A 17,997-nucleotide genomic window follows, 5' to 3' on the forward strand; every position below is an offset into this window, starting at 1 on the left:
GTATGGAATTAATTCCATACTACGGATATCTACTGTTGCTGCTCCTATAGGATAATGTCTCGTGACTATCTCTACCCTTGTGACAATCCCAAGCCACCAGACAACTCACCATGTCCTCCAGTACACTGCAATCTATGTGACACTCAATGTATGGCTTGTCCTTGTAATGACGATGCTCAGACAGCAAGTCTAGACTGCTGGACTGCCCACCTCATGGCTTGATGAAACCACTCCATTGGTAAACCTGCAGATCCAAGACCATCCCTCCTTGTTTGCTCCCCCGCCTGTCTCTGCTCTGTGAGTCTGGGGATTCAGCCTCAAGGCCAGACAAAAGGCGGTCGCTATTTCTGGGGTTGTAATGAGACATCACATCCTGCAATATGTACCAAATGCACACGCGTACATATTTGTACCGTAGCATCCGTGTGTTTCTTATGCTCGTTGCGACGATCGAAGCAAAATGCACATGTCGATCTTGTATATTACGTTGCCCAATTCCGCCACCAATGCACCAAAGAACTAGTTGTTTCGTGGTGTTTGTTGAGTGCTGCATTCCAAATACGGAAGCATGTACTGACATCCATTCACAGACACCTGGACTAAATCATCGAATAATAGGAAATGATTTGTTTAGCCCGACGCCATCCGAACCGCTACCTTTTGCTTAAACTCAATGGCATCCCCAAGACTAACTCCAGTAACTCCAGCATGCCTTGCCTGTATAAACCAGCTAACGAGCGTGTCGTACACCGTGTACCATAAATTAACTTCAAACGCGTCTTGTGCTAACATCAAAAATGTCATTCTTCCATCCTCCCTGCTCATACTCGAAAAGCTTCTGTTCTGCATCTCTGCCTTCCTCTTCCCAAAGCTTGACCAGACTTCCGGGAGCATAACGTCCTTGGAAGACACCTTGGCCTGCCTGAACACCAACCCGGGCGTCAATGTTAGGATCAGGCGCTGGAACAAGACGTGCAGCAATAGCCCGAGTGAAGGTCCAGAGGTCTTTGGGGTCCGCAATGCGGGTAGCTCGGAGGCGTTCCCTTGCATAGAGCATTTCTCTGTTCAAGAAATGCAAGCCTTCAGCGATAGCCGCAGCAATCTTGAGCTCAAGAGCTTTGCGGACGATGGGTCGAATAAAGGGCTTCAAGAGCCAAGCCAGGCATGCAAACTTGGACTTGCTCAATGTGTAGTTGAGGTGATGGATGTTGACCTTGACGTTGCGCAGGGACACAATCTGTTCCAAGCGATCCTTGCCGATTTCCAGGTCGAGAGTGATATCAACACCGCGCTTGTCGAGATGGAATCCAGCAATACCTTGGTCGACCATTCGGAGAAGACCAGAGTGAAGACGGAACCAGTAGCCCAGGTCATCAGCAGCGATAGAAAGGCCAGACACGGTAACTTTCATCATAGAGGTCATGGTAGATTGTGTTCCGTGAAGCGCCTTCTTCACCTGGACCTCATTATAGCTTGAAATGTTGAGTTGGAAGGGTAAGAATGAGCTAGCATTGACTGTACGGCCAGGCTCAAGGATAAGATTCTCCAGCAGGAGGTCGATTGCAGGAGCAGACACTTCGATACGTGGAATAGGAATATACTGGATAGCTTGGACGAGAAGGGGAACAAAGATATTAATGGTGTCGGTGACCAGGTCGCTGTTAGCGTACTCTCCAGCAGGGGAAAGCAGGAGTGCAATTCTCTCAGTTGTGTGAAGGAGCTGCTTTATGTCCTGATCATCCAAGATTGATCGAAAAGCTGCATATAGGCTGGACAGCAGGGAATCAAGGTCGTCTCTAATCGAAGACTTGGCAGTCAATTCGTTGGACTTTTTGCGCAAAGTTTGGAATCTCTCCTCGATGTTGTCGAAAAAGTCAGGATCGCTAAGCATATCTTGCACCATGTTTCCAATTTGTTTCACGAGTTCATCAAAGTTGGGATCAGTCTTTCCGTCATCGATAACAGCATCGAAGGATTTCTGGACATTGTCCCAATGTTCACGCTTGCCGAGAGAAGTGACGAACAACCAGAAATTGTGGACTGCCTTGTCGGCTTCTGGGTTGGGTTTGGTGTCCTCCTCAACTGCTTCCACTGTCGCAACGGCTGCATGCGAGTAGGCAAGGAGGTAACGTCGAATGAGGAGTGACAGCGTCGAGACGGATTCCTTGTAGTCTGTTCGCTTGCGAAGGTTCAAAACAGTATTCTTGAGACGCTTGACAAGGGCATCGCCTTCATCGCCTTTAACGTGCTCCTTGATGCTCTGTGCTGCTCCATCGGCTACCTCAAGGGCACTATCCTTGACAGTTTCACCAACGTCTGCAACTTCATTCTTGAGATCTTGATCTGAAGGGGACTTTTCATTGCCGTTTGCATTCTTAAGAGCTTCCTCCTCCTCCTTGGAAGGCTTGATGGCCTCGCCAGCTTGTTTAGAGACGTCGGACAAGGTAAAGGCAGTATCTCGCAGTACCTCTCTTCCTACAGTGCTGAGATCGGACAAAAAGATTCGGAAGTCGGAGTTGGTCAAGAGCAGAGATCCGACAGTCTGTAAGCTCTTGTAAGTAGCCACAGCATCGGCTCGAACCTTTGCTCTAGCAGCTCTCTGCTCGATGTGTGCAACATCAACATCCAGGCGTGCCTTGGTGAGGTACCAGATGAAGTCCTGGATCTGGTCTTTGCTGTTTTTGTGTTGTAGGACTTGGATGAACTGAGTGAGCCACAGCTTGATGCTTCTGATGAGAGCTCGTCCTGAAGGGCTCAGTTCCTGTCGCTCTGGATTCAAGATTTGGGCGGAGAGAAGAGTTCGCAAGTGAATGATGAGCTGCTCGTTGCTTGGCATATAACCCTTTGATATGGCGCGCAGCATTTGATATGTATGGAGCTTCTCATGCAGTCGCGTCTGCAAGCTAGTGTCGTCATTGTAACGCGGCAGAAGAGGCTCACGCTCTGCCTCTTCACGGTCATTACCGCAGCCGAAGCATGACAGCATTTTGACAGCTGCAGGCGTTAATTGCCTGAATTAAATGTATTGAGTTTGATGAGTTTGTGGTTGATTTTCTTGAGTGTGGTTGCTGTGACAGACGAGAAAGCGAGAGCGAGAGATTCATGTCTTTTGAGAGTGATGATAACAACGACGTCATGACTTTATCGGAGCTTCTGATCCTGGCATACACCTCATCAGCTACCTAGCTCTAGCTCTAGCTCAAGGCCTGTAACTTTAGGCTTGAGGCAACCACGAGCCCCCTGTGAAACGCCAAAGGAAACAGCCACGAGCTTGGTGATTGGTCCAAGAGGTGCTCATTATCTCGCATTCATGATGCTTTATTCTGTAGTGATGATGAGTGGGCTTGTGTATGGGAATGCGCCTACAGCGAATCCGTCCAAGTCACGTCATGAAGCATGCTGATGAGCGATGAATAAATTGGAAAGAATACCTGATAAATTGCCACTGCTGCTGTTGAAATTTGAGTGTGCGTGAGAATGAGAGTGAGAAGAAGCGATCCTCAGTTTCTGCCATTCCATTTACTTGGTATGGACTGGGCACTGACTTTAACAACAAGTACTGAGATCAGGAGCACATCTAGGCGATGCAGAAGGAATCGCGATGTTGTTTGAATCGTATTCCCGTCTTGATTGTGAGAATTACAGCCGACTATAACGATAATATAGATGTTGTCACTTTTCGGCGATTCACAGTCAACAAAATGATCCGCGGTAACGGATTGCCGTCAGTCGGCCAGTGGACCTCGGCATCGTCAGCTGTGAGATAGCACTGACAATTAAACGGCGCGCAAACAAGGAGTCCGAAACAGACCGCAGAACGAACACAAGTAGAATTTGGATTGTTTGTGCCGATTCTATGGCTCTCTATCAGTGAAATTTGAATCTCAATGGCAACCCCAAAAGAATGGAAGCGGTTATCCTTCCAAGAAGCAATGGAATTATCCAGACTTCCAGACGACACTTCAACGACACAGACCACCCAAAGATTCATGAGCCGTCAACCAGCTTGGACTCCAGGCCAAGAACTTCCATGGCATGCTATCGGTATTCCGCCGCCCAAAATTACAAGAGGAGCTTACGGCGCTGTTGTGTATACACAAGCCCCTCTCGCAGCAGCTCGTGTAGTTGAACGAGAAGATGAAACTGAACCGATAGAAAACAAGAGAGGCATTCATGTGCGTTGAACTTGTTTACATTCAGTCCAAAAAAGGAACTCACAGTGTTTATCCAGTCTATTCAAGCTGTCTTTACCAACCCGGGACTTTCGGATCGCCCTTTCATCCTTGATGTATCAGAAGTTCATTCAAGCCGTTCATTCTCTACACGTCTCGTCCATGCTCGTCAACCAATACAACCGTCGAAAAATCCATCAGGGTCCTTTCCTGAATCAGACTCTGAAGCACTTTTAGGCAACCCTTGTTTAACGAGCATCGTCACCTTCAAACGACCAGTTCCTAGCACCGACCAAGTCCAAGGGATCCCGCCTCAGGAGAGATTCAAGGACATCCTTTCTTCAAGAAATCCCGATGAATGGGATGCATGCCCGCAAGCTGACGTTGACGCCCTGAAAGCAAAGTTCCCAAACGAAGGCCACGGGGCATTCCCTATCTTGGACATGTACAAAGTCGACATGTCCTCTTTCAACGCCGACAAAGAAATACCGGAGCGGAGAGAATTGATATACTATCGATTACTCAAACCTCTTCCTAGAGAAGATAGCAATGCACATATTCTGTGTCACGCATTCGAAGCAGACCGTAACAGTTTGTTCATGCTCGGTAATCACCTGGGCTACGGCCACGACTTGGGCATCGCAGCAAGTCTTAGCTATTCTTTCTACGTTCACGTCAACGCTGAAGAAGCGGTCATGGAAGGCAGTGAGTGGTGGATACAAGAAGCTTCTTGGCCACGCTTCAGTGCAGGCAGAGGCGCAATGGAGAGTTTGATATGGAGTCCACAGGGCAAGCATGTTGCGACTGGATACCAGGATGGTATCATATTGCCAATGGCGACGAAATTAGAGCGAGAGACGAAGTTGTAGAGATGATGGTGGCTTGATTTAGCATCAACTTTGTAACCTGAAGTTGACTGCTTCAAGTATATAGAACGTTGTTTACACACCCAGGAATAACATAACATCTCACAGTCGGTAATATAAAGACTTGTCTGGATCAAATCAACTGGAAGGGGGATGTTCTGCGTCCTTTTATCCCTTTTAGGCCGTGCCTTCCGTTTGTGATTCACAAACAGGAAATGGTCCCTCCTCGTGGCTTTGCTTCAGGCTCCCGTCCTTCTCCTCATTCTCCTAGATTGCACAATTTAAGTTGAGAATCGTCTCGACCCATCAAACAACATTCCCCCCGCAGCGCGGAAGCTTTCGTTCGTTCATTTAAAGAATAATAGCTTGTCCCAAAAGAAGCTACTCCAGTACATTACTTCGTTCCTTCGTGAGGCAAGCTGAGAGACGAGAGCAGTAAGACCTGATTGGGTATATCCTTGGATGATATACTGTTGGGCATGAGCTCTATTGGCCAACACCATTCGGATTTCAAGGAAAGCTGAACTTCCAAACCGATACGTCGACACTCATGTGGATCTCCTCCTTGTGCATAACAAACAAGGCAGCAACACTGGTGCGGATGAATCTTCGCACTCTAATCTTCAGACTCGGGTAGACTTCCAGCATATCTCTAGAGCTGGTAAGTATAAACAAACGCACACTTCCCTTTCCCCTCTTGCTTGTTTGGTGTCACCTGCCGACAACTGATACGGATAGCAGTACGTTGTTGCGCATCTCCATTCACTGAATCTCCTTCTTCAAACGCCGCATCGGATCACAAAGGGGCAAGCCGACTACCTACTCTCCTCTTTATTTCTCTTTTACTAACATTGGTAAACTAATAGCAAGCAGAGAAGTTAATCAGTCATTAGGAGAGATATATTCTTCATTCTTTACATTGCTATCTATCTCTCTAGAGCATGCCACAGACTGATTCACTGCTCATACGTGTTTGATCCGCCTACTCAAGGCATCAATCATCTTATACCACCAATCCTCAACACTGAATCATACCGTTTACAAGGTATGCCGCCAAAACTTCTCATCTTTTCCCACTTTCTACCTTTAAACGGATCATCACCTATCTTCCCCAAACATCATTTCCCTTCATATATTTTCATTGCTAATCCCTTCTGCTTCACAAGGCGCTTGCGTATTCTCTTTAATTTATTACGATACCCTTTGTCGCGAGTGGCTTCCCTAAGCCAGCGAAGGAATAAAGTCTTCAATAAGTTCTTGTTATTCTTTCCACCACCGTATTCATTTTACCTCGCCGTGTTCCAGCTATTGGCCTATATTGATTCCCCTTTTCGTCGCAGCTATCCCAACACTTATCCATAACACCTCCCCTTTCCTCGAGACAGAATATAGTCTCGTGCTATCCTAAAGTCATCCATATCTTTAACCTTCGGGTAGAAAGACGCTCAAGTTCCTTGTAAGCAGTCTTTCTATGGTTGATTCTTGGAGTATACGCTAACTGCAAATTCAGGACTTATTACACTACTACGTAAACACGGTTCTCCAGGATGGCTGGCTATATCGGATCGCAGTCGCACTCTGGTCCGGTAACCACTGAAGATGTCAATCGGATTCTGCAGACGTCACCGGATGAAGTGTTTGCATTTAGTTCTGATGGCCAGACCTACACTTCGCCAAGATGTCTCATCGGCACTCCAGTGCGCAAGATCACTGAGAGTGACGATTATTGGAAGCCGGGATGGCAAACTATCGAGTCGTTCTTCGCTCAGGAGGAAAACGAGAAGAAGGCCAAATCTGAGGCGGATGAGCGACGGCTACGCAACCCTTTGGATAAACGTGCTGCCAAAGACTTCAAAATCCACTCTGACAACGTCTACAAGCACAAGAAAATCAGAGAGATATTCGGCCCAGAGACAAGCTACCATCCCAACCAGTTGGTGTCCAAGCACCATCTACCTGCAGATGGACTTTGCCATATGGACATCATGTACAAACTTGCCTGCAAGGTATCGGATCTCAAGTATCTCCAAGATCGAGGGGAACTTGCTATGGACCCGTGGGATTTCATCAGATGGAGAGTCGCGTTGAAACTCCAGCCGAAGCTTTTGTTTGCAGCACAGAGTGGTCGTGAGTATGTCCGGGCCATCACCTCTCAAATGTTTGAGAGCCCTGGAACAGCCTCTTCCCCTCGTCCGTATCAGGATCCCCTGCTCCGCGCGGCCATCATTCGATCAGCTGGTTATCAGGGCCGTCTGAACAGCTACGGCAAGCCCAGCGACAAGCGCAAGGTGGTCAACAACCCTTCTACGAACACTTCTAGCATCAGAGCCAGGCCTCAATCCACGTTGACTCACAGACCAGCCAATCCCTCGCGAGTTGAGAAACGTCAGAAGGGATCTTCTCAGCCCAGTGTCTACCGAGGTGTCAACGCATTCCGAGCCCAACAACAAGCTCGCCAGAATTCGCTGGATGATCCCAAGCATTGACCATGAATGTCTGCTGGAAAGGTGACCAAAAGTGAGTGATTTGAAGACGACCCATTTGTTTGGCAGCTAATATATCCCAACTCAGGTATTATGTTGCGGAGCCCAAGACTCATCTTCTTTGTGTCAACCGAGCTCAATGAATGTTCAGTGCATATGCCCTCTACTTCAGCTATTATTCGGATGGGGTGGAGGACTTGCAATAGCGAACAAATCAAAATTCGGAAGTGGAATTATCGCATACAGACACCGATCTACATATCAACCAGTTTTATTCTGCATTAGCTGGCAATTTTGGTACAACATCTGTTCCCTCCCACTATTTGGTCGCCATTGAGACGATCGCATTCATAATTCGTTTATGAGCCGGTACTTTTAGGGAGGGTTCAAAACATATCGTTGATCCTAATTCTGATCAAAATAAAGGAGTTTCTTACAATCGAAGTGCTTGTGATTCTTGACATCCACATGATGCTGATAATGTTGCAATGCTTGCCTTTGTCCCTGTGAATGATTGTGTGTTATCATCCAAACATGCAGTCTTATGGTCCTCAAACGATCTCGCTAGTGATAATGAAATCATAGTTACTTCATTTCATAGCTGTACGAACTCATTCAACACTGACTTTGTTACGCTCGTAAACTCGCCATATAGCTGCATGCCGGCGACACTGGCTATATCGGGTATGTCGGAACAAGTCCGAAGCCTTGTCGATATAAAGATAAACGGCTTATACGACTTCGGAATCTCACCGAAAACACTCTCAGAACACTTTTAAACAGGTACCTGGTCGAATCTTGACTTGTGATCATAGCAATAGCTTGACCGTCTACCTCTGACCACGTGCAATCGAGGCTGCTCTAGCTCAATTGGTTCCTGTCAACTATAAACTTACACCATCAAACAAACAGGTAAAGTGAAGATCGATTTCCAGCCATTTCTTTACTCTGTTTAATCTTTACTGACCCTTCCAGGTATGAGTTTGCGTCAAGCAGCTATCAGAGCCAGTAGGGCTCGCTTTGCAAGTCAGTTCCCATGGACAACTTCACCTGCCATTATCGGTGCGCCGATGCGCGTCATGTCAGGGCCGCAACTCGCTCTGGAAATCTCAAAAGCCGGAGGACTAGGATTCATTGGCCCTGGAGCAAAGCCCGAAGATACGTCTAAGGACCTAACTACAGTACGGGAACTGCTACGCAATTCACCTCTCAAAGCACTGCCATCCGCATTTCCATCCGATTCCCTCCCAGTAGGCATCGGCTTTCAGCTCTGGAACGGTGATCTGAAATCAGCTGTCGAAGCTGTCCGAGAACACAAACCTTGCGCAGCGTGGCTCTTTGCGCCGCGACGGGGTCAAGAGGAGTTAGACGAATGGATGTTTCAGATACGGGAAGCTTACCCCGACATCCAAGTTTGGATTCAAATTGGTACGGTACAGGAGAGTGTTGAAGTCACAACGAGCAAACACCGCCCCGATGCGCTAGTGATTCAAGGAGCTGAAGCAGGCGGTCATGGCCGAGCCACTGACGGTCTGGGTTTAATGGCTCTGTTTCCCGAAATCGAAGACCAGGTTCTAGACTGCAGCATGTCTTTATTCGCAGCCGGAGGCATCGCAGATGGTCGCGGAGTCGCAGCAGCGCTCTCACTTGGAGCCACCGGTGCAGTGATGGGCACGCGCTTCCTAGCAGCCACAGAAGCACGCATAAGCAAAGGATACCAACAAGAAGTTGTGCGTGCCACAGACGGATCACGATGTACTACCAGAACCATGCTCTACAACCATCTTCGCGGTACGATGGGATGGCCCGAGCAGTACAGCCCGCGTGGAATCGTGAACCAGAGCTTCCACGATCACCAAGCTGGTGTTGATTTTGAGGAGCTCAAGGAGCGGCATGATGAAGCTGTCAAGTCTGGCGATAAGGGCTGGGGACCGGAGGGGAGGTTGGCTACTTATGCAGGTGCGGCTGTTGGACTTGTACGTGATGTGCAGGATGCTGGTGTTATTGTGAGGCGTGTGCAGAGTGAAGCCAAAGCGATTATGGCGGATCTCGCAAGGGCTGTTATGTAGTATGCAATTCCTACAAGTTAATGCGAGTCTTCCTTTTGTTTTCATGGAAGGGACAAAGGAAAGGAGTATACAAAGCAGGGTTATCAGTTTATTCTGTAGTTCCTATCTTTAGGACTACCGAGCTCGACAATATACTTGGAAAGTAAGCTCACAACGGTGGCCATGAGTAAGCAATTCAATGGCTTTCTCATTCAAAAGTTTGAGAGTCTTTCTATTATAATTAATATACTTGTTTGATATACCATCAAATATCGAAGAACGAGTAATGAGTAGTCACTCCATTTTGAATTTTGATCAGCTTCGCAAGCCCGTTCTCATCATCAGAATAGGTTCAACAAATTCAATATTCTCCTGCATTGAGAAGGATGTATATCAACTCGAATAAAAGACGATATTTTAGCATTTTGGCTTATAGTTCGTTCATCACTTACATGGACCTCTTGGTAGGTTGTGATATTATGCACTACAGATTCGTCTTTCATTACTTGATTAATGTTGATATATTCGTGAGACGATTTGTTTAATCTGAAAACCTTGCCTCTCTCTGGGACTACGTTAAATATGATGAAATTCATTATCAACAAATGTTCGTGAGTAAGTGAACCTCGGCAGTGAGATGAGATGCTAAAGATGACAAAGTTTATGGCTAAGCAGATGAGATATGGATGTAACTTTAGGATAGTCAAATGGCAAATCATAAATAATCAGGTACTTCTCAATCTATCCGAGCTATATTAACATCTTTTACACATAGATATAATAGATTTTGGAGCTCTTGAAGCTTTTGATGACGATTCCGAGATCCGCCATGTTTAGCGACTGTAGTAGGAGCTTGAAAGGTCACGTGGCTGAGAATACAGCAACTTCAATTGGACAATTGAGTTGCCCGGATGGGTCCAGGTTCCAACTTCGACCCAAATCAGCCCATCCTCACAAATCCCTCGACAACACCCTCTACCTCGCATCCCCGAGTCATCCTCATTGCCAGGCGCAAACCCGATCCGATAAGAAAAACAACAATGTTTCTGCAACGCTCCGCCATCACCGCGGCTCGCCGCGTCGCCGCCCGACCTGCTGTCGCTCGCACCTTTGTCACCTCCGTCGCTCGCCGTACGCATTTCTTTCTTTCCCCACAGCCAATGGTATCCGTCGTATGATGACTGACTAGTGTTTTTGCTCCGACTACAGTTGATGCCAGCCGCCCTGCCACCCCCAGCGAGCAGGCCGCTGCTCTTGCTGGCACCGCCGAGAAGAAGGTTGGATCCTACAAGGTCCTGAAGGGTACGTCAATCGACAACGGCGTCGTCGACAGCTTCAATGGCGCGCCCCGTAACCTCGGTCGATGCACCGTGACGTGATATGCAACACTCGCTGACGAAAGCTTCCACGTTGTAGAGATCCGAACCGAGGAGGATCTCTTCGGTCCTGGTGCCGCCCCCGGTACCGTCCCTACCGATCTCGAGCAGTCCACCGGTCTTGAGCGTCTGGAGATTCTCGGTAAGATGGAGGGTGTCGACATCTTCGACATGCGCCCTCTCGATGCCACCCGCCTCGGAACGATGAAGGACCCCATTATGGTCCGATCTGCTGGTGAGGAGCAGTTCGCTGGTTGCACTGGTTTCCCCGCCGACTCTCACAGTGTTACCTGGCTCGGCGTGAGTTTTGACTTTTTTTTTCGACTCCGGACGGATGGAAGTGAATTGCTGACCTTGTGATTTACAGATTACCCGCGAGCGCCCTATCGAGCGATGCCCCGAGTGCGGCAGCGTTTACAAGATGGACTACGTTGGTCCTGAGGACGATCACCACCACCACCACCCTCCTGAGTTTGAGGAGCCCAAGACCTTTGCCGATTACATCAAGCCTGAGTACCGATACAAATAAATGCATTGCGCCGAGAGACATTGAGGAGATTGGGCTGCAGCATCAAGTGAAAACTAGACGGGTGTGATGCTGCCCCGGGAAGAGGATCCATTTTGTGTAGATTAGGGTGCCTTGTTCCCTGTGTCAATTTACTAAGTTAGCTTGCAGAAGTTGATGTTGACTATATAACAGATTCCAAGTTGTGAAATTAATTTAATGTTTCAATTGGACCTGTACTCGAGTAGTTCTCGAGCTTCAGGATATTTCACAGTACATAGCTGGGTTGTGATGTCATTTCGTTGGTTGAGGTGAAACAGTCTGCGAATGGTAGCTCTCATACGGAGGAGTACCAAGGCCACGAATCGAAATGACGTGACGGGATATGTATACCCTTCGCAAGTAAGAATACAAGCTCTGGTATGTCTTCATGTACCTGCTTTTCTCATTTGCGAGTTCCCTGTCGTCTGGGTCCTGGGATATCGAGTTGGCGTAATGACATCGTCTCGGTTATGAGTGAGAGCATGTAGACCATCTGGGATGGACGACTGTGGCATGCTTGAGTAAAAGGTGATGCTATTAGGCTCACCACCGTCGTTCAACCTTCGTCTTCATCAAAGCTCAGCTTAATCTTCTTGGCCTTCTTCTTCGGCTTGCGATTCTTGGCGGCATCTTTATCAGAGACGTCTTTCTTCTTTTTCTTATCCTCCCCGTCACCTTCAGCCTTGGCCTCATCAGAATCACCACCAACAACTTTCCCAACCTTGCGCTTTCTTCCTCCAATGGCAGCTTTTTTTTCAGGCTCTTTGGTAACTTCTTTCACAGCCGCAGGCTCCGTGTCGTAATCTCCGGCATCTTTGACAACGCCGTCCTTGTCAACCTCAAGACTCACGACGTTGCCGTCTTCATCCACGACTAGCGGCACATCTTCAGCTTCCTCACTGCTGGAGCGCTTCTTGGCTGATCTTCGTTGCGCAGCGAGGAGTGGATCGGGACCAGTTGCGCCAGCAGCTTGAGCGCGCAGAGCCGCGAGAAATGGCGGTGCTGCGTTGTCGTACGACAGGTTTTTTGAGTTGATCTTGGGAGTAGGAGCCATGGTAAAAAGTTGGGATGAAATGGAATACGTGAGTGAGTGAGTGAGTGAGCTGTAGGTTTGATGTGGTTCAGCTCTCACAGGCTGTCGGCGATTGGTTTACGGCTCTTTGTCAGCTTTTCGATACCGTCTTTTGATCCTCCCATGAAATCCGGACCTAGAAACATAAACAAGCAAAAATCACTCTAGGCTATTCTAGGCAAAGAATAGTTTATCTGCATGCAAGCACAATGCGAGTGGGGCATTTGTGCCAAACCTATTTTTTTCCTGACCATGGAAGGCAAGATACAGGATTGAGATGAAACTGAATTTCCTGGTTTATATCAGGTCTACTGTAAACTAAAGCAGATCGAAACTATCTACGGTAAGTGTCAAGTGGTGAGAACCTAATTATAACCGAATCCTTGGCTTCCTTTTCTTCTTTTTCTGCTTCTCCTGACAGGGGAGAACATTTGGCCAATATGAAGACGCGGACCGGGAGATCATGATGAATGTTCCGCCCTTTTCATTTAGATGAAGTTGCGGTGTCTGATTGGATTGAACCAAAAAAAAGCAGGGCGGCCTATTGGGTACGGTCGAGCCTATGGACCCCCCTGTAGCCATGACCTGGACTAATAGCGTGTACCTGCTGGACCAGGGCACCCGGGCCCGGGATTTTAGGTGAATGCGAACGGGGATAGGTGCATGAAATAAACTGCCAATATCAGTCACTGCAACTACCTACTCCAATCTCTTGAATCTGGTACATCATGGTTGCCCATCCCATCCCATGATGAAATCTCCTGACTACACATCCCGTCTTTATGATTTACCTGTGTTTTGTCTTGTCCCTTTCTTTTGCCTCCTTTGCGGTATCCCTTTCAAAGCCAAACCTTTCCCTCATTTGTCAGAGTCAGTCTTATCTAATCGTTTCCATGTCCCTACGATTAATCACCCTTGCTTTGCCGTACTGTTAGACAAAACACTCCCTTCTTCATTGGTGATTCAAAGTACCTATCCATATTAATACTACTGTATTCTTGTCCCTCGTTATCAACCGCCAAGGAGTTCCATGTCTGTGCCCCACTGTCCCATCTATGCTGGTCGACGCGTCAGTGAGTTGGGTTTCTTGCTTTGCTGGGTCCAAGATTTGGCTTTTGCTCTCTAGCTTTGACTTTGGCGTGGGAACGTGGTCAGTCCCTGCCGCTCATTACTTAATTACGTTCCCTTGTCCATCTGCACTGTACATCTTTCTCTTAGATCCAGAATCCTTCCAAGATCTCGAGGCGCTGCGGCCACTCTTTTTGCTTCCATCTAAGTTAAGGTGATGACACCTGCTTGGACCATACGATCCGAACGACGAGCCACGACAAAACGATACCACGACCGTTTATTCTTTCAGCGACTCAACCAAACTGCGATTGCGTCTTCAGCACGCACCTAATTCTCCCAACCTTTCGGTCCCACCCTACCCCCAGATCGATCGACCTACGAATACGTACGGTAGTTACGATAGCCCCGTCCACCGAACACCCATCTTCCTCCTTCACCTCGAACTCCTATTTCCTCGTCCTCGACGGCCGTCGCAGGCGCCACGATACGGCGCTTTTCATGTCCTCCCGACTACAATTGCCATCAATCACACAACCTGCCGCCGCGGTAGGCTCTTTCTCGCCATGGACCTGATCAGAAGGGCCACCAGGGTGGCTCCCAGCAAACCTCCCCTACAACTGCCCCTCGATGAGAAGCGAGACTCCAAACACAACAAGGCCGTCGACAATCGCATGGCCTTCTTCCGTAGGCCGCTACGATTAAAGGGGAATTCGACGATTTCTGTACCTCTGGGCGTGGTCATCTTTTTTCCTATGCTTGTTTTAATCCTTATTTTTATTCTTTTCGTTAGCCATCCCAGTTCTCCCGGCAGGGGTTTCCTTATACCAGGAGGCGCTGCCCCTAAAATGCGGTATGTTTTATATCACCGGTTTCGGCCTGACCCCTGGCTAACAAGAAGAGAAGGAAAATCAGCGAAAAGTACGACAAGGTGTTCGTCGAGGGCTGTGCCCAGCCCGACACCAGCAAACCTCGAGCCAATGCTGCTTTTGTGATATTGGCGAGAAACAAGGAGCTTGATGGTGTGTTGCAATCCATCAAGTCGGTCGAGAGACACTTCAACAGGTGGTACAACTACCCCTATGTGTTCCTCAATGATGGCGATTTCGACGAAAACTTCAAAGAGGCCATTCGAAACCACACTTCGGGTGAAGTCGAGTTTGGAAAGGTTGGACCAGACATGTGGGGTTTCCCTGATTGGATCGATCCCAAGGTTGTCAAAGAGGGCATTGCAAAGCAGGGTGATGCTGCTGTCATGTACGGAGGTTTGGAGAGTTACCACAAGATGTGTAGATTCTACTCTGGGTAAGTTGAGGTAACTTTGCTCTTCAGCGACGTAACTAACAGCGCATGCAGCTTCTTCTTCAACCATCCTCTACTACTCAAGTATGAGTGGTATTGGCGAGTCGAGCCAGAGATCAGCTATTTCTGCGACATCACATAGTATGTTTGTTTCGCCGACAGGATTTATGCATTACTAACATGCAATAGCGACCCCTTCCAAAAGATGATCGAACACAACAAAACATATGGCTTCACAATTGCCGTCAAAGAGCTTCGCGAGACTGTCCCCAACATCTTCCGATACGCCTCCGCGTACAAGCGACTCAATAACATCACATCCAAGGGCCTATGGGAAATGTTTGTCGAGCCACCAGAGGACGAGGAGGAGGACTCTCCCAAGGAAAGCGATACCTCTCCAAACGATAACAGTTTCTGGGATACCCTTACAGGGAAGAAGAAGAACACTATTGACCCCGAGTCAATGGAGGGAGAGGCCTACAACATGTGCCATTTTTGGTCTAATTTCGAGATTGCCAAACTCAGCTGGTTCCGCAGCAAGGAGTATCAGGATTTCTTTGAAATGATGGACCGCAGTGGTGGCTTTTGGATGGAACGAGTATGCAAGCCTAAGCTCCCTTTTGTGACAATGCTAACATTCCTTAGTGGGGCGATGCTCCCATCCACTCCCTTGCCGCTGGCGCTCTGCTTGGACCCCAGGACATCCATTACTTCCGAGACTTTGGGTACCGACACACGACAATCCAGCATTGTCCTGCTAACGCACCCGGCAAGCAACTCGCTCGTGAGCCTTACCTCGAGAAGACGACATTTCCAGAATATAAGCGCTTCGAGGAAGACGACTACTGGGAGCAGTGGGACGACGTGCAAGAAGGTGGCATTGGCTGCCGTTGCAGGTGTGACACAGATGTTGTCGATGTTGAGGGCAAGGAAGGATCTTGTCTGGCTGAATGGGTCGACGTTGCTGGCGGCTGGGCTCATCCATATTAAGGCGCCCGCCCAAATGCTCAAGCTTGCTTCAGTATTTGTACACTACCTATGGATTGGTAAATGACACCATATCCGAGCATTTCGATTATCAACGGCGCGTCAGGGGCATGAGCAACTTCGATTTGACCAGGTCTCAGGGATTGTTACGCATTTGGGGACAGGATAAAAAAGAAGGGTGTGGCGTTTTGTTTTCACAAGAGTATTCGGTCGCCGCTGTTCCAGGGCTTTCGCCTGTACACTTCGTTCAGAATGTTCATTTGTCGCTGTACTACAGGACATGGTACAGGTGTTGTGTGGAATCTGCTTCACATATGGTTTGGGAGGTCTTTGTATGCTCGGATAGATGATGTGTTTTTGTACTCAAAAGATTCCGAGAGTATATGCACGGTATTAATGATACATTCAGGATGAGAGATCGCTCATTCCTAGATTTACGGCTACTTGAATATTGTCTCACGTTTCTTGACTCTGTACTTAAAGGCCAAGACCCCAATGATTGCTTTTGGCATATACGCATTGCTGGCTTACATACCAACCATCTCTCAATTGTGTAGATTCATCGTAGCGTAGGCATACTTCCAGAAACTGGTTGGTCGTGGCGTTGGAGGCCCTTGGCTAACAGCACTGCCTTCAGCTGAACACCATATAATTCCAGCCAGACCCACACAGTTCATGATCTGCCTTACAAGGACTGAGTCCTAGCTAGATATATAGTCCTGTCACCTCGTTTTTGATGAGCGACTGACTCTAACATCATCAAACTCATACTTCTTTCATCGAGTACTCTCTTAAGAAGTGTCTTTACCATTCTACTTCATCATGGATACATTGCATCGTGTCTCCGAGTATCTCTTTGGTCCTGCTGTTCCTCCCCGTGAACCATGCGGTCGGAAAGTGCAGATCATGTCAGACCTTCATCTGGAGCTCAACCGTCAATACGCAACTTTTGACTTTCCTGCCAAAGCACCTTTTCTCATTCTGGGTGGTGATATCGGCCGCATGGTCGACTATGACATGTTTCTCCCCTTCCTCGCTCGCCAAACAGCCCGCTTCGAAAAGGTCTTTTTAGTCCTCGGCAACCATGAGTTCTACGAGATGAGCTATGAAGACGGTATATCAAAGGCTAGAGAATTGGAAGAGGAGGAGATTTTGGAAGGGAAACTTGTAGTCCTGGACCGGAATCGCTGGGACGATCCTGATTCGAAACTCACAATCGTCGGTGCAACGTTATGGTCCAAGATACATCCTTCGGCAGCCGAGACTATCACCCTCCGTGTCTCCGACTACAAGAAGATCTCGGGCTGGTCCGTCGCCAAGCACAACGAGTGTCACGCCCGCGATCTCGCGTATCTCAGCGAAACCATCACAGGCCTTGGTAATCTCCCAGCGGAATCCCAGCGGACCGTTCTGGTAGTGACGCATCACGCGCCTTGCGTGGCGGGGTCTTCGAAACCGGAACATGCAAATGCTCCGTTCAAGACTGCTTTTTCGACGGATGTCATCCAGGCGAGGGAGTTTGTGAGAGGCGTTGCGGTGTGGATGTTTGGACACACACATTTCACGACGGAGTTTAAGAAAGGTGGTGTGAGGGTTGTTGCGAATCAGAGGGGGTATGTTTTGGGGTATAAAGGTCCTACGTTGGAGGATACGAAGGGGTTTAATGATGAGAGGGTTGTTGAGTTGTGATATATAGGTAGTGCTCTCAGATTTTCGGTGGTTACGGAGTTTGGAGTCTGGGTTATAAGATCAATGTAGATCGATGGCTATAGATACGATGAGAATTAGCACACCGATTCATGAGCAAGTGTTCTCAGGTTGAACTCACTTAAAATAGTCTTCAACTTGATTCATGAGAATTGAAAGAGCACGGCGGGATGTAATTGTAATGGAAACGCACCAACGGAGACATGGAGACGCAGAAACATCAATTGAAACTATTTTTAACTACACTAGATCTTGCATGATTCTTATTCACTTTCATAATACTGCTTTCAAAGAGAATGTCAGTCTTTCGAGTCTTTCTCATGTAGGTCTACCTCTTACACCAAGCCGTTGACTGTAGATTCTCAGATG

The 17,997-nt window shown here is 48.0% G+C and overlaps 8 protein-coding genes across 8 annotated transcripts; 6 read left to right on the forward strand and 2 right to left on the reverse strand.

Annotated features, from left to right (window-relative positions):
- Nucleotides 1-613: 613 nt before the first annotated feature.
- On the reverse strand, nt 614-2,986 carry FGSG_02709 (uncharacterized protein; the record flags this gene model as incomplete). Its single annotated transcript, XM_011320361.1, has 1 exon — nt 614-2,986. One exon carries the CDS (start codon nt 2,984-2,986, stop codon nt 770-772), a length of 2,217 nt encoding a protein of 738 aa, XP_011318663.1. The 3' UTR covers nt 614-769.
- A 901-nt stretch (nt 2,987-3,887) lies between these two features.
- Nucleotides 3,888-5,041, forward strand: FGSG_02710 (uncharacterized protein; the record flags this gene model as incomplete). The annotated part of the gene is made up of 2 exons (XM_011320362.1): nt 3,888-4,175; nt 4,232-5,041. 2 exons carry the CDS (start codon nt 3,888-3,890, stop codon nt 5,039-5,041), a joined length of 1,098 nt encoding a protein of 365 aa, XP_011318664.1.
- Nucleotides 5,042-6,585: 1,544 nt separating this feature from the next.
- FGSG_02711 (uncharacterized protein) lies at nt 6,586-7,524 on the forward strand (the record flags this gene model as incomplete). Its single annotated transcript, XM_011320363.1, has 1 exon — nt 6,586-7,524. The coding sequence occupies one exon, from the start codon at nt 6,586-6,588 to the stop codon at nt 7,522-7,524; it is 939 nt and encodes a 312-aa protein (XP_011318665.1).
- Nucleotides 7,525-8,498: 974 nt separating this feature from the next.
- On the forward strand, nt 8,499-9,590 carry FGSG_12180 (uncharacterized protein; the record flags this gene model as incomplete). Its single annotated transcript, XM_011320364.1, has 2 exons — nt 8,499-8,702; nt 8,790-9,590. The coding sequence occupies 2 exons, from the start codon at nt 8,499-8,501 to the stop codon at nt 9,588-9,590; spliced, it is 1,005 nt and encodes a 334-aa protein (XP_011318666.1).
- Nucleotides 9,591-10,537: 947 nt separating this feature from the next.
- On the forward strand, nt 10,538-11,649 carry FGSG_12181 (cytochrome c oxidase polypeptide IV). The gene is made up of 4 exons (XM_011320365.1): nt 10,538-10,700; nt 10,779-10,871; nt 10,986-11,245; nt 11,313-11,649. The coding sequence occupies exons 1-4, from the start codon at nt 10,610-10,612 to the stop codon at nt 11,472-11,474; spliced, it is 606 nt and encodes a 201-aa protein (XP_011318667.1). The 5' UTR covers nt 10,538-10,609; the 3' UTR covers nt 11,475-11,649.
- A 399-nt stretch (nt 11,650-12,048) lies between these two features.
- Nucleotides 12,049-12,546, reverse strand: FGSG_02713 (uncharacterized protein; the record flags this gene model as incomplete). Its single annotated transcript, XM_011320366.1, has 1 exon — nt 12,049-12,546. One exon carries the CDS (start codon nt 12,544-12,546, stop codon nt 12,049-12,051), a length of 498 nt encoding a protein of 165 aa, XP_011318668.1.
- Nucleotides 12,547-14,198: 1,652 nt separating this feature from the next.
- On the forward strand, nt 14,199-15,924 carry FGSG_02714 (uncharacterized protein; the record flags this gene model as incomplete). The annotated part of the gene is made up of 5 exons (XM_011320367.1): nt 14,199-14,485; nt 14,548-14,937; nt 14,989-15,075; nt 15,124-15,532; nt 15,580-15,924. The coding sequence occupies 5 exons, from the start codon at nt 14,199-14,201 to the stop codon at nt 15,922-15,924; spliced, it is 1,518 nt and encodes a 505-aa protein (XP_011318669.1).
- A 903-nt stretch (nt 15,925-16,827) lies between these two features.
- FGSG_02715 (uncharacterized protein) lies at nt 16,828-17,610 on the forward strand (the record flags this gene model as incomplete). Its single annotated transcript, XM_011320368.1, has 1 exon — nt 16,828-17,610. The coding sequence occupies one exon, from the start codon at nt 16,828-16,830 to the stop codon at nt 17,608-17,610; it is 783 nt and encodes a 260-aa protein (XP_011318670.1).
- Nucleotides 17,611-17,997: the final 387 nt, after the last annotated feature.

Source organism: Fusarium graminearum, chromosome 1 (genome assembly GCF_000240135.3).
Source record: "Fusarium graminearum PH-1 chromosome 1, whole genome shotgun sequence".
In the NCBI taxonomy this organism is placed as follows: domain Eukaryota; kingdom Fungi; phylum Ascomycota; class Sordariomycetes; order Hypocreales; family Nectriaceae; genus Fusarium; species Fusarium graminearum.

Coding starts and splice junctions, on each gene's coding strand:
- FGSG_12181 (XM_011320365.1), top strand. CDS start 10,610: ATGTTTCTGCAACGCTCCGCCATCACCGCGGCTCGCCGCGTCGCCGCC. Junction 10,701..10,778: donor TGTCACCTCCGTCGCTCGCC/GTACGCATTTCT, acceptor CTCCGACTACAG/TTGATGCCAGCCGCCCTGCC. Junction 10,872..10,985: donor ATCCTACAAGGTCCTGAAGG/GTACGTCAATCG, acceptor TCCACGTTGTAG/AGATCCGAACCGAGGAGGAT.